Source organism: Oryx dammah, unplaced genomic scaffold (genome assembly GCF_014754425.2).
Source record: "Oryx dammah isolate SB20612 unplaced genomic scaffold, SCBI_Odam_1.1 HiC_scaffold_26, whole genome shotgun sequence".
Classification (NCBI taxonomy): domain Eukaryota; kingdom Metazoa; phylum Chordata; class Mammalia; order Artiodactyla; family Bovidae; genus Oryx; species Oryx dammah.
This window is the reverse complement of record NW_024070210.1, coordinates 42,991,549-43,005,701: the sequence shown is the minus strand read 5'-3', so window position 1 is coordinate 43,005,701 and position 14,153 is coordinate 42,991,549. Positions and strand designations below refer to the sequence as shown.

At 37.0% G+C, this 14,153-nt stretch overlaps 1 protein-coding gene across 1 annotated transcript in view; it reads left to right on the top strand.

Annotated features, from left to right (window-relative positions):
• TRPM7 (transient receptor potential cation channel subfamily M member 7) overlaps nucleotides 1-14,153 on the top strand; it is a 109,326-nt gene that overhangs the window by 33,473 nt on the left and 61,700 nt on the right. The window contains exon 11 of the mRNA XM_040226500.1: nucleotides 874-974. Within this exon, the coding sequence (XP_040082434.1) occupies nucleotides 874-974 (101 nt within the window). The remainder of the gene's footprint in view (nucleotides 1-873; nucleotides 975-14,153) is intronic.

Genomic DNA, 14,153 nt, shown 5'->3' with positions numbered 1-14,153 from the left:
GTTATTATACATTCGCTTGAATTGTTTTTCTTTCTTATCTTTCCAAAGGCATCCAGCTGATAAACAGTGTTATAGTGAGAAATCTTTTCAAAATTAGAAACTAAAATGTTCCATCTATATACCTGACAATATGGAATGAGGTAGCAGAAGCAGAGCAAGAGGGTGTTGTCTTATCATTCACAAGAATTTTGCAAATGTTAGGCCATAATAAATTGCCAATAGATCAAACATTTAAAAATACTATAATAAATATAGCATGTTTACATCATCTAAGAATAAAGATCATAAATAATAGGAAGCCTAGAAACCATAAAGGGAAAGGTTAGTAAGTGTAATTTCCTAAGTATAAAAAATAAAAAGAGAGCACTAATATTTGCTGTATTCTTTCTGTGAACTAGCTACTGTGCTTTAGTAGTTTATGTTTTTTACTCTTGCAGCAGCCCTAATAGTCACATTTCCTATTTTCCTCATTTTATAGATGAGATAACTAAGAACAGGAATGTGGAAAGATCACTAGAAGGTGTTAAAAATTAGTGATAAGCAGATGAATAATCCATGGAAAAATGAGTCCGAATTTATGTAATAGATATTAGCAGAAATGTGGAAATTTGAAAATGATAGAAAGATGTAAAAGAAACCCTATAAATTGGGGGTGGGGGGGAAGCTTTTTATCCTCCTACTGGGTATTTGTATACTCCTAATGGATGGTATAACATTTCTGGAATTTATTTTGGCAATGTGTCAAAAATTTTATATATCCTACACAGCAGTTTGACTTCTATAAATTCATCTTATTAAACATGTACATGAAAATGTACTTGCCAAAAAATTCAAATAAGTTAATTGAACTTGTCCACTTCTTTATTCAATTAGGCACTAATGCATCTGCATTTGACCAGCTCATCCTTACATTGGCATGGGATAGAGTTGACATCGCCAAAAATCATGTATTTGTTTATGGGCAGCAGTGGCTGGTATGTAAATAATGTATACAAGCAATGTAATTAAGCTAAATTATAACACAGTATTTGCTGAAACTGTGTCCTAACTTGACATTTTACCTGTCAGTCAAAAGTGCAAAATTACTGTAATTAAACGTTTCTGCAGCATCCAGATCCATTTAGAATTTAGTAAGTTCTGTTTACTCTTGATAAAAACAGTGGTTTTTTTTTTTTTTATGAGGTATAGATCTCTAAAAATTCTATAACTTGCATCTGTGTTTGTAAGGAATGTTTTCCTGTAATTGCCTTTTCTTGTGGCATCCTTGTCTGATTTTGGGCTCAGAGTAATGTTGGGTTCATAAGATAAATTTGGAAGAGTTTGAGAAGGATTCGTATTAATTCTTCTTTGAATGTTTGGTAAAATTTACCAGTGAAGCTATCTGGTCCTTATTCCTAATTAGTCCGTTCACAATTTCTATTTCATCATGATTCAGTTTTGGTAAGTTTATGTTTCTAGGAATTTAACTGTTTCTTCTAGGTTGTCCAGTTTTTTGGCATATAATTTTTATGTTAACCTCTTCAGTTCAGTTCAGTTGCTCAGTCGTGTCCGACTCTCTGCGACCCCATGAATCACAGCACGCCAGGCCTCCCTGTCCATCACCATCTCCCGGAGTTCCCTCAAACTCACGTCCATGGAGTCGGTGATGCCATCCAGCCATCTCATCCTCTGTTGTCCCCTTTTCCTCCTGCCCCCAGTCCCTCCCAGCATCAGGGTCTTTTCCAGTGAGTCAACTCTTCACATGAGGTGGCCAAAGTACTGGAGTTTCAGCGTTAGCATCATTCCTTCCAAAGAACACCCAGGGCTGATCTCCTTTAGAATGGACTGGTTAGATCTCCTTGCAGTCCAGGGGACTCTCAAGAGTCTTATCCAACACCACAGTTCAAAAGCATCAATTCTTCAGTGCTCAGCTTTATTCACAGTCCAACTCTCACATCCATACATGACCGTTCAGGTATGACCTAAATCAAATCTCTTATGATTATACAGTGGAAGTGAGAAATAGTTTTAAGGGACTAGATCTGATAGATAGAGTGCCTGATGAACTATGGACTGAGGTTCATGACATTGTACAGGAGACAGGGATCAAGACCATCCCAATTGAAAAGAAATGCCAAAAAGCAAAATGGCTTTCTGGGGAGGCCTTACAAATAGCTGTGAAAAGAAGAGAAGTGAAAAGCAAAGGAGAAGAGGAAAGCTATAAGCATCTGAATGCAGAGTTCCAAAGAATAGCAAGAAGAGATAAGAAAGCCTTCCTTAGTGATCAATGCAAAGAAATAGAGGAAAAGAACAGAATGGGAAAGACTAGAGATCTCTTCAAGAAAATTAGAGATACCAAGGGAACATTTCATGCAAAGATGGGCTCGATAAAGGACAGAAATGGTATGGACCTAACAGAAGCAGAAGATATTAAGAAGAAGTGGCAAGAATACATGGAAGAACTGTACAAAAAAAGATCTTCACGACCAAGATAATCATGATGGTATGATCACTCACCTAGAGCCAGACATCCTGGAATGTGAAGTCAAATGGGCCTTAGAAAGCATCACTACAAACAAAGCTAGTGGAGGTGATGGCATTCCAGTTAACCTCTTATGTTCCTTTATATCTCTGGTATCATTTGTAATATCTCTTTCATCTTTTATTTATTTGAGTCCTCTCTGTTTTTCTTCTTGAGTCTAGCTAAAGGCTTGTCAGTTTCTTTTTTAATTGGAATTACAATTACTTGACACTGTTGTGTCAGTGGAAGCTGTACAACAAAGAGAATTAGCCATATGCACACATATATCCCCTCCTTCTTGAGCCTCTCTCCCACTCCCCCGATCCCATCCCTCCAGGTCATCACAGAGCACCGTGCTGAGCTCCCTGTGTTATACAGCAGCTTCCCACCAGCTATCTGTTTTACAGATAGTAATGTATGTTTTTCAGTGCCACACTCCTAATTCATCCCACCTTCTCTTCCCCCTCTGTGTTCATAAATGTCTATTTTCTACATTTGTGCCTCTGCTCCTGCCCTGCAGATAGGTTCATCTGTACCAGTTTTCTAGATTCCTTATATATACGTTAATAAACAGCATTTGTTTTTTTGACTGACTTCACTCTGTATGACAGACTCTAGGTTGATTCACATTACTACAGATGACTCAATTTCATCCCTTTTTATGGCTGAGTAATATTTCACCATATATATATGTAGCACATATTCTTTATCCATGTCTTGGGCTGTTTCGTATAATGCTGTTTCATATAATGTCTTGGCTGTTTCATATAATGCTGCAATGAACAGTGGGGTACAAATGTCTATTTGAACTATGATTTTTCTCTAAGTGTATGCCCAATAGTGGTATTGCTGAGTCATATGGTAGTTCTGTTTTTAGTTTTTTAAGGAACCTCCATACTATTCTCCATCATGGCTGTATCAGTTTACAGTACCACCAATAGTGCAAGAGGGTTCCCTTTTCTTTACAATGTCTCCAGCATTTATTGTTGGTAGATTTCTTGATGATGGCCATTCTGACCGGTTGAGGGGATACTTCATTGTAGTTTTGATGCGCATTTCCCTGATAATTGGCTTTTCAGGTGACACAGTGGTAGAAAATCTGCCTGCCAACGCAGGAGACGCAGGTTCAGTCCCTGGGTTGAGAAGATTTCCTGAAGGAGAAAATGGCAACCTCAGACAGAGGAGCTCGGCAGTCTGTAGGGTCACCGAATCAGAGACAATGGAGCATGCATGCACGGTTGCTTTGCAGATATTTTTCTCCATTCTGAGGGTTGTCTTTTTGTTTCGTTTATGGTTTCCTTCGCTTTACAAAAGCTTTTAAGTTCCAAATGTTTGGGCTTTCAATTTTATCTTTTCGAAGAACTAGCTCTAGTTTCATTATAGTTATCTTTTCAATCTGTTTCATTTTTATCTGTCTAATCTTTGTTACTTTCTTCCATCTGCTGACTTTGAGTATCATTAATTCTTTTCTGTTCTGGTCTCTTGAAGTATAAAGTTGTTATTTGAGACATTTTTTGTTCTATTGCTGTGAACTTACGTTTTAGAACTGCTTTTGCTGTATACCATAAATTTTTGGTATGTCATATTTTCATTTTTGTTTGTCTCAAGATTTTTTTTATTTCTATTTTGATTTCTTCTTTGACCCATTTGTTGTTGAGTAGTATGTTGTTTGATCTTTACACATTTAAAATTTTTCCAGTTTTCTTTGTGTGATTAATTTCTAGTTTTATATCATTGTGGCCAGAAAAGATGCTTGATATGATTTCAGTTTTGTTAAACTTATTAAGACATGTTTTGTGGCTTAACATTGTCTGTCCTATAAAATTTTCTGTGTACACTGTAGAAGAATGTGTATTTTTGCTCTTAGGAAGGAACTTTTGGTATATCTGTATTAAATCCTTGGGTCTGTTTGTCATTTAAGGCTTATGATTTCGTACTGATTTTCTATGTGAATGATCTGTCCATTTATGTAAGTGGCTATTGTTTTGTATTGCTGTCTGTTTCTTCCTTTAAGTCTGTTACTATTTGCTTTATGCATTTAGGTGCTCCCATGTTAGGTACAAAAATGTTTATAAATGTTGTGTCTTCTTGTTGAATTGACCACTTTAACATTATGTACCATCCATCTTTGTTTCTTATTGCAGTTTTTTTTTTTTTTTAACTCTCCTCTGTATGATATAGGTAAGCTTTTGTTTGGTTTCCATTTGCATGGAATATTCTTTTCCATTTCTTTACTTTCAGTCTGTTTGTGTGTCTTTACATGTAAAGTGAGTCTGTTATAGACAGCATGTAGATAGGGGCTTACATTTTTATTCATTTAGCTACTCTTTGTCTTTGAATTGTTGAATTTAGTCCATTTACATTTAAAATAATTATTATAAGTATGTACTTACTGACATTTTGTTAACTGTTTTCTGGCTGTTTTTGTAATTCCTCTCTGTTCTTTTCTTTTTTTCCTCTTGCTCTTCTTTTATAGTTTGGTGACTTTCTTTAATGATATATTTATATTCCTTTCTCTTTATGTTTTGCATATTTACTGTAGCTTTTTGCTTTGTGGTTACCATGAGAGTTACAGATAATTTATATCTCTTAACAGTCTGTTTTATGTTAATAACCATTTCTTTGATCCCATTCTAAATCCTAACATTTTCATATTACCCTTCCTGTTTTGTTTTTCATGTCACATTTTACATCTTTTTACTGTGAGTTTCTCTTAACTAATAACTGTAATCGTGGCTGTTTTTACTACTTTGGTCTTTTAACCTTTATTCTGACTTCATAAGTGATTAATTTACTATTTTTACTGTATATTTACTTTTCCACTGAGATTTATTCTTTCATATGTTTTCTTATTACTAAGTACCACCTTTTCTTTTCAGCTTAGAAGAAGCTCCTTTAACATTTCTTAAAAGGCTGGTTTAGTGGTCATAGACCCCTTTATTTTTTGCTAGTTTGGAAAAGTCTCTATCTCTTATTGCTTATAATATCCTCTCCTTGTCTTTAACTTTTGGCATTTCAGTTATGTATCTCTGTGAAGGTCTCTATTAGTTTCAGTTCAGTTCCTCAGTCGTGTCTGACTCTTTGCAACCCCATGAACCCAAGCACACCAGGCCTCCCTGTCCATCACCAACTCCTAGAGTCCACTCAAACCCATGTCCATTGTGTCGGTGATGTCATCCAATCATCTCATCCTCTGTTGTCCCCTTCTCCTCCTGCCTCAATCTTTCCCAGCATCCGGGTCTTTTCAAATAAGTCAGCTTTTCGCATCAGGTGGCCAGAGTATTGGAGTTTCGGCTTCCACATCAGTCCCTCCAATGAACACCCAGGACTGATCTCCTTTAGGATGGACTGGTTGGATCTCCTTGCAGTTCACCTTATTTGGAACTCTCTGAACCTCCTGTATCTGGATATCTGTTTTCTTCCTGAGATTAGGGACATTTCAGTCATTATTTCTTCAAATATGATTTCTGCCCTTTTGTCTTGCTCTTTTTCTGGGAAACCTAAAATGTGTTAAGTCAATTTAATATTGTCCCATAAGTTTCTTAAGGTAACTTAACTTTTTGAAAAATTCTTTTTGCTACTCTGATTGGGTGAATTCTATTGCTTTATCTTCAAGTTGACTGATCCTTTCTTCTGCTTCATCTAGTCTGCTGTCGAACCCTGTTAGTGTATTTTTCAGTTCAGTCTTTTATTCTTCAGTTCTTTGACTTCTGGTTGATACAGTCCTATAGATTTTCCATCTCTTCATTGAAGTTCTTGCTGTGTTCATTATTCTTCTCCACAGTTTGGTAAGCATCTTTATAATTACTTTGAACTCTTTCTCAGGTAAATTACTTACCTCCATTTCATTGTTTTTTCTTACTCTTTCATTTGGAACATATTTCTCTATTTTACTTGACTCTGTACTGGTTTCTATACAGTAGATGAGATAACCATCTCTTCAATTGTGTGGGTTTTTTTTGGTCATGTGGTGTGTGCAGAATCTTGGTTCCCTACCCAGGAAGCAAACCCACACCACTGGAAGCATGGCATCTTAATCACTGGACTCCCAGGGAAATCCCCCAGCTCTTCTAGTGTTGAAGAGGTGGCCTTGTGTAGGGGATGAACCTTGTCAGTCAACTTTGCCCCAGCTTTTTGTTCTCTCTCAAACCTTTCTGCTTCTTCATGCAGTGTATGATATTTTTACTAGCTCCCAGTAGTTGAGAATGTCCCAGTACCTTTTAGTGTCCCTAAGGGGAGTGTTTTAGCATCCAGATTCAGACTGATGGAACCCAGCTGCTCAGACAACAGCTTTTGAGAGAAGATCTTAGGAAAGTGAATTCAACAGTATACCATAATCAGGTGGGATTTATTCTGGAGATCTACAAATCAGTCAGCATGATACGTCACAAAAAATGAGTGATAAGGGCTTCCCTGGTGGCTCAGTGGTAAAGAATCCACCTGCCAATGCAGGAGACACAGGTTCGATCTGTGATCTGGGAAGATCTGACATGCTCTAGACCGACTAAACACATGCATCACGACTATTGAGTTTGTACCCTCAAGCTCGGAACCATAACTGCTGAGCCCATGTGCCACAACTACTGAAGCCCCATGTTCCCTAGAGCTGTGCTCTTCAACAAGAGAAGTCACCACAATGAGAAGCCCACAAACTACAGCTAGAGAGTAGCCCCCACTCGCCACAACTAAAGAAGAGCCCATGCAACAGTGATGACCCAGCACAGCCAAAAATACATAAAATTATTTAAAAAAGAAAGTGAATGATAAAAATTGTGTAATCAATTCAATAGATGCAGAAAAAGTGTTTCATATAATTCTATATCTGTTTATGATAAAAACTCAACAGAGCAGGTATGGAGAGAATATCCTTCAATATAATAAAGACATATATGACAAACCTACAGCTAACATCATACTCAATGATGAAAAGTTGAAAGCTTTTCCTCTAAGGAATAAAGCACTCTTCCTGCTTTTATTGCACATAGTGTTGGAAGCCCTCACTATAGCAGTTAGGCAAGAAAAAGTAATAAAAGGCATATAAGTTGGAAAAGAAGTAAAATTGTCACTCTTTGCAGATGACATGATACCATATGTAAAAAACCCTAAAGACTTCACCAAAAAACTGTTAGAGCTAGTGAGTTTAGCAAAGTTGCAGGATACAAAATCAGTATGCATAAATCTATTGTGTGAAATGCTGGACTGGATGAAGCACAAGCAGGAATGAAGATTGCCAGGAGAAATACCAGTAACCTCAGATATGCAGATGACACCACACTTATGGCAGAAAGCAAAGAGGAACTAACGATCCTCTTGATGAAGGTGAAATAGGAGACTGAAAAAGTTGGTTTAAAACTCAACATTCAGAAAACTAAGATCGTGGTATCCAGTCCCATCACTTCATGACAAATAGATAGTGAAACAATTAAAACAGTGAAAGACTATTTGGGGGGGCTCCAAAATCACTGCAGATGGTTACTATAGCCATGAAATTAAAAGACGCTTGCTCCTTGGAAAAAAAGTTATGACCAACCTAAACAGTATATTAAAAAGCAGAGACATTACTTTGCCAACAAAGGTCTGTCTACTCAAAGCTATGGTTTTTCCAGTAGTCATGTATGGATGTGAGAGTCGGACTATAAAGAAAGCTGAGTGCTGAAGAATTGATGCTTTTGAACTGTGGTGTTGGAGAAGACTCTTGAGAGTCCCTGGACTGCAAGGAGATCCAATCAATCCATTCTAAAGGAGATTAGTCCTGGGTGTTCCTTGGAAGGACTGGTGTTGAAGCTGAAACTCCAATACTCTGACCACCTGATGCGAAGAACTGACTTATTAGAAAAGACCCTGATGCTGGGAAAGATTGAAGGCAGGAGGAGTAGGGGATGACAGGATGAGATGGTTGGATGGCATCACTGACTCAATGGACAAGAGTTTGAGTAAGCTCTGGGAGTTGGTGATGGACAGGTAAGCCTGGCATGCTGCAGTCCATGGGGTCACAAAGAGTCAGACATGACTGAGCAACTGAACTGATTGTGTGAAAATCTCATTCGCAATTGCATAAAAAAGAATAAATTACCTAGGAATAAATTCAGCCAAGAAAGTGAAAGATGTATGTACCGAAAACTATAATATGTTGATGAAAGAAATTGAAGAATGTATACAGAAATGGAAAGATATTTCATGCTAATTGATAGAAATCAATATTGCTAAAATGTCTTCAACTTTTCATCATTGAGTATGATGTTAGCTGTAGGTTTGTCATATATATCTTTATTATATTGAAGGATATTCTCTCCATACCTGCTCTGTTGAGTTTTTATCATAAACAGATATAGAATTATGTGAAACACTTTTTCTGCATCTATTGAATTGATTACACAGTTTTTATCATTCACTTTCTTTTTTAAATAATTTTATGTATTTTTGGCTGTGCTGGGTCATCACTGTTGCATGGGCTTTTCTTTAGTTGTGGCGAGTGGGGGCTACTCTCTAGCTGTAGTTTGTGGGCTTCTCATTGTGGAATCTGTAGATTCTGTGCAGTCCCTATCGAAGTTCCAATGGCTTCACAGAAATAAAAGAAGTAATTCTAAAATTTGTATAGAACCACTGAAGATCCTAAGTAGCTGAAAGAGTCTTGAGAAAGAAGAATAAAGCTGAAGGCATTATGCTGCCTGACTTCAAACTTTTCACAAAGCTAGAGTAATTTAAACATGATGGTGGCATAAAAATAGATACATAGATCAATGGAGCAGAATAGAGAGCCCAGATATAAACTCATGCACATATTATGTCAATTAATTTATGACAGAGTAGTCAAGACTATACAAACAGGAAAGGGCGGTGTTCTTCAATTATTTGTGTTCGGAAAACTAGACCGTTGCATGAAAGACTGAAAGTTGACCACTGTCTTAGACTCCACACAAAAGTCAATTCAAACGGGGTCAAAGACTTAAACATAAGACTTGAAACCATAAAACTTGTAGAAGATTACATAGGTGGTAAGCTCCTTGACAGATTTTAGTGATGATTTTTTTAATCACACCAACAGCAAAACCTAAAAGTGCAAACAGGTAAGACTACCTCAAACTAAACATCTTCTGCACAACAAAAGAAAACATCAACAAAATGAAAAGGCAGCCTACTCACTGGAAGAACATATTTACGAATCATAAATCTGATAAGTGACTAATATCTATAATACATAAAGGAAAGCAAAAACAAAAGACAAAAATCAAACAAAACCAAGAAACCCAACTGAAAAATGGACAGAAAATCTGAATAGATACTTTTCCAAAGAAGGCATGCAAATAGCCAATATGTTCATGAAAAGATGCTCAGCATTATTAATCATTAGGGGAATGCATATCAAAACCACAATGAACTATCACTTCACACCTGTTCAGTTCAGTGCAGTTGCTCAGTCATGTCCGACTCTTTGTGACCACATGAATCGCAGCACGCTAGGCCTCCCTGTCCATCACCAACTCCCGGAGTTCACTCAGACTCATCACCGGAGTCGGTGATGCCATCCAGCCATCTCATCCTCTGTCGTCCCCTTCTCCTCCTGCCCCCAATCCCTCCCAGCATCAGAGTCTTTTCCAATGAGTCAACTCTTCACATGAGGTGGCCAAAGTACTGGAGTTTCAGCTTTAGCATCATTCCTTCCAAAGAAATCCCAGAGCTGATCTGCTTCAGAATGGACTAGTTGGATCTCCTTGCAGTCCAAGGGACTCTCAAGAGTCTTCTCCAACACCACAGTTCAAAAGCATCAATTCTTCGGTGCTCAGCTTTCTTCACAGTCCAACTCTCACATCCATATGTGACCACTGGAAAATCCAAAGCCTTGACTCAACAGATCTTTGTTGGCAAAATAATATCTCTGCTTTTTAATATGCTGTCTAGATTGGTCATAACTTTCCTCCCAAGGAGCAAGCGTCTTTTAATTTCATGGTTGCAGTCACCATCTGCAGTGATTTTGACGCCCAGAAAAATAAAGTCTAATCTAACACTGTTTCCACATCTATTTGCCCTGAAGTGATGGGACCAGATGCCATGATCTTCGTTTTCTGAATGTTGAGCTTTAAGCCAACTTTTTCACTCTCCTCTTTCACTTTCAACGAGAGGCTTTTTAGTTCCTCTTCACTTTCTGTCATAAGGGTGTTGTCTTCTGCATATCTGAGGTTATTGATATTTCTCCTGGCTATCTTGATTCCAAATTGTGCTTCCTCCAGCCCAGCATTTCTCATGATGTACTCTGCATATAAGTTAAATAAGCAGGGTGACAGTGTACAGCCTTGATGTACTCCTTCTCCAGTTTGAAACCAGCCTGTTGTTCCATGTCCAGTTCTAACTGTTGCTTCCTGACCTGCATACAGATTTCTCAAGAGGCAGGTCAGGTGGTCTGGTATTCCCATCTCTCTCAGAATTTTCCACAGTTTACTGTGATCCACACAGTCAAAGGCTTTGGTATAGTCAGTAAAGCAGAAGTAGATGTTTTTCTGGAACTCTCTTGCGTTTTCGATGATCCAGCAGATGTTGGCAATTTGATCTCTGGTTCCTCTGCCTTTTCTAAAACCAGCTTGAACGTCTGGAAGTTCACAGTTCACGTATTGCTGAAGCCTGGCTTGGAGAATTTTAAGCATTACTTTACTAGCGTGTGAGATGAGTGCAGTTGTGTGGTAGTTTGAGCATTCTTTGGGATTGAAATGAAAGCTGACCTTTTCCAATCCTGTGGCCACTGCTGAGTTTTCCAAATTTGCTGGCATATTGAGTGTATCACTTTCACAGCATCATCTTTCAGGATTTGAAATAGCTAGAGTAGCTATTATTAAAAAGATTTAGAAAAGAAGATAAATAACGTGTTGTTGAGGATGTGGAGAAAGGGAAACGCTTGTGCACAGTTGTTGCAGCTACTATGAAAAATATCATAGAGATTCCTCAAAAAGTTAAATAATTGAGCTACCATATCCAGTAATTTTACCTGTGGGTATTTAGCTGAAGAAAAAGAAAAAAAAGATACCTGCACTCTCATGTTCATTGCAGCATTGTTTAAACAGTCACAATAACGGAAACAGTCTTAAGTGTCCGTCAGAAAATGAACGGATTAAGAAATCATGTGTATGTGTGTATAGAGGAAGTTTACCCTGTTGTAGAAGAGATGAAATCTTACCATTTGCAGCATGGATGAACCCTGAGGGCATTGTGCTAAGTGAAATAAGTCAGAGAAAGACAAATACTGTCTGATGTCTCTTATGATATGGATTATATGTGGAATTTAAAAAAAAAAAAAGCTCATGGCTACAGAGACCAGATTGGTAGTTGCCAGAGGCAGATGTGGGTGGTGGGCAAAATGGATGAAATTGATGAAAAGGTTAAAAAGAAAAAGTGTTGTTTGTATAAGAAAACTCACTGTAGTGTTTTCTTGAATGTTTAGACCACTTTCTTCTGCAGTCTTCTCATCTCAGTAAATGGCACAACAGCTTCCCACTTTCTGAGACAAGAAAGTTTAATTTTTAACTTTTCTGTTAAAACAATTCCTTTGGTAAATCTTTCATCTATTTTCTAATTTTATCATCCTGGTCCAATCTACTCTCACCCTTCTTTTGTATTGTATTGTATTAGTAGCATCCTGTTTGGTTTCCTCATTCTCATTTTTTCTCTTGTTTTGCAGATAGACAGTGTATCATACTGTATTTACCCAGACCACAATCCGGAGTCCTTATGATGTCTTGTAAGGCTTAACATTGTCCACACCTTTACTTTTCATCATTTACTCTCTTACCTTACCTGTTACCACTGTTCCCTTTGCTTTCTATTTTGTAGCCATGTTGGCCTTGTTGTTCTTAGAACATACCAAGAATGCTTCTGCTCTCTGTTTTGTACTTACTATTTCCTTTGTTTGGAGCATTATTCCCCTAGATTCCTACCTGGGCTGGCAAGTTCTTATTTTTCTGGCTTCAGACGAAATGTCTCCTTCTTAGTTAGCTTTTACTGTTCACCCTGTTTTAATAGCAGTCCCCTTTGACATCATTTTGTATGTTTTTCTCTGCCATTTTTTCCTGTAGTATTTATCACCTGATCCATAATGCATTAAAGCTATTTGTTTGTTTATTGCTGTACTCCTAGGAAGTAAATTATGAAAGCAAGAATATTTTTTCAGTTTTGTTCACTGCTGTCTTCACAGCCTATGGTATAGTAAGTGCTTCACAATTTTTTGTTAAATGTCTGAATCAGTAGAAAGCTTGATAAATTAAATGTTCATCCATATCTTGGAACACTATCTAGCCTTTACAGAGGATGAGCTAGTACCTTTCTAGCTACATAATGTAAACAGCAAATTGCAGGATGATATGCATAGTGTGATCTTAATTGTGGCAAATTCTGTTTATAAGTGGCAAATTCATACATATCTATATGGCCTGTGTGGTCAGGAATTTTACTGGAAACTGTTAATGTGGGATGTATCTGCAGAGATGAGGAGCAAAGGAGAGACGGTTTCATTCATATTGTTTTATGATATTTGATGTTTTTTTGATCATGGGAATATATTTTCTCTATAATAATAATAAAAAATTATTTAGTTGCTTCCCCTCTTACAAAACTATAGAGGAAGAAACTGATTAAACTCCAGCAGTAAACCAACCTTTCATTCCCTTGCATAATTTCATTGGATTTTTTTATCTTAGATATAAAGGCTTAAACACAGCCTTTACCTTCTTTTTATATTTGTTTTATCTCAAAGATTTGTTCTGCATAGTATTATCTATTTGATTTTATGCTTGTGCTCTGTGCTTAATCACTAAGTCATGTCTGATTCTTTGTGACCCCATGGACTTATAACCCTCCAGGTTCCATTATCCATGGGATTTCCCAGGCAAGAATACCAGTGTGGGTTGCCATTCCCTTCTCCAAAGGGTCTTCCTAACTTAGGGATCAAACCTGTGTCTCCCTTATCTCCTGCAGTGGCAGGCAGCATCTTTACCACTGAACCACCTGGGAAGCTCGATTTTATGCTGCTTCACCCTGAACGTAGTCTGCAGGACAGTTTACATTTTTTACTTTTATTTTTGTTAGGAGTTCAGTATGCATTGAGTATGTAAACAAATTCTGTTTTACAAACAGACTTTTTTTTTAACTAAGCCTTTTTTTCTCAGGTGTGAAAATTTTGGCAGGCTTTACTGTTCTAGGTCAATGATTATACACCCAGTTGGCTAGAATACTTCTTTTTTAAAACTTTAAAACTTTGTTATACCTTTTTTTATTTTGTGGAAAAGAAATTTGGTAAATACTTACTACACAAATTGTTTTGAAAAATACTGTAGTGCCCTAATTATATTGAAGATAGGGAAATGAAAATGATGTATAGTAGAAACATATTTCATAGAGCAAATGTTGTTAATGTTAGAATAAGTTAATAGCAAATCAGATTTGTATGTGATAAGAGAAAGTAGGAAGTAATCTTAAACTAAAATAGGAATAACATGCTATGAAAAGTTACAGACTGTTAATATATAAGAAAATAAGTTACAGTCTTATAAGTTGTGCCTTGTTTTTAAGTGCAATGTTAAAATATATTCCTTGTTATGAGGTAGAACTGAATGGTGAAAAAATCACAGAAAATATCTTCCATCCATCCATCATGTGTAAGGGATTAATT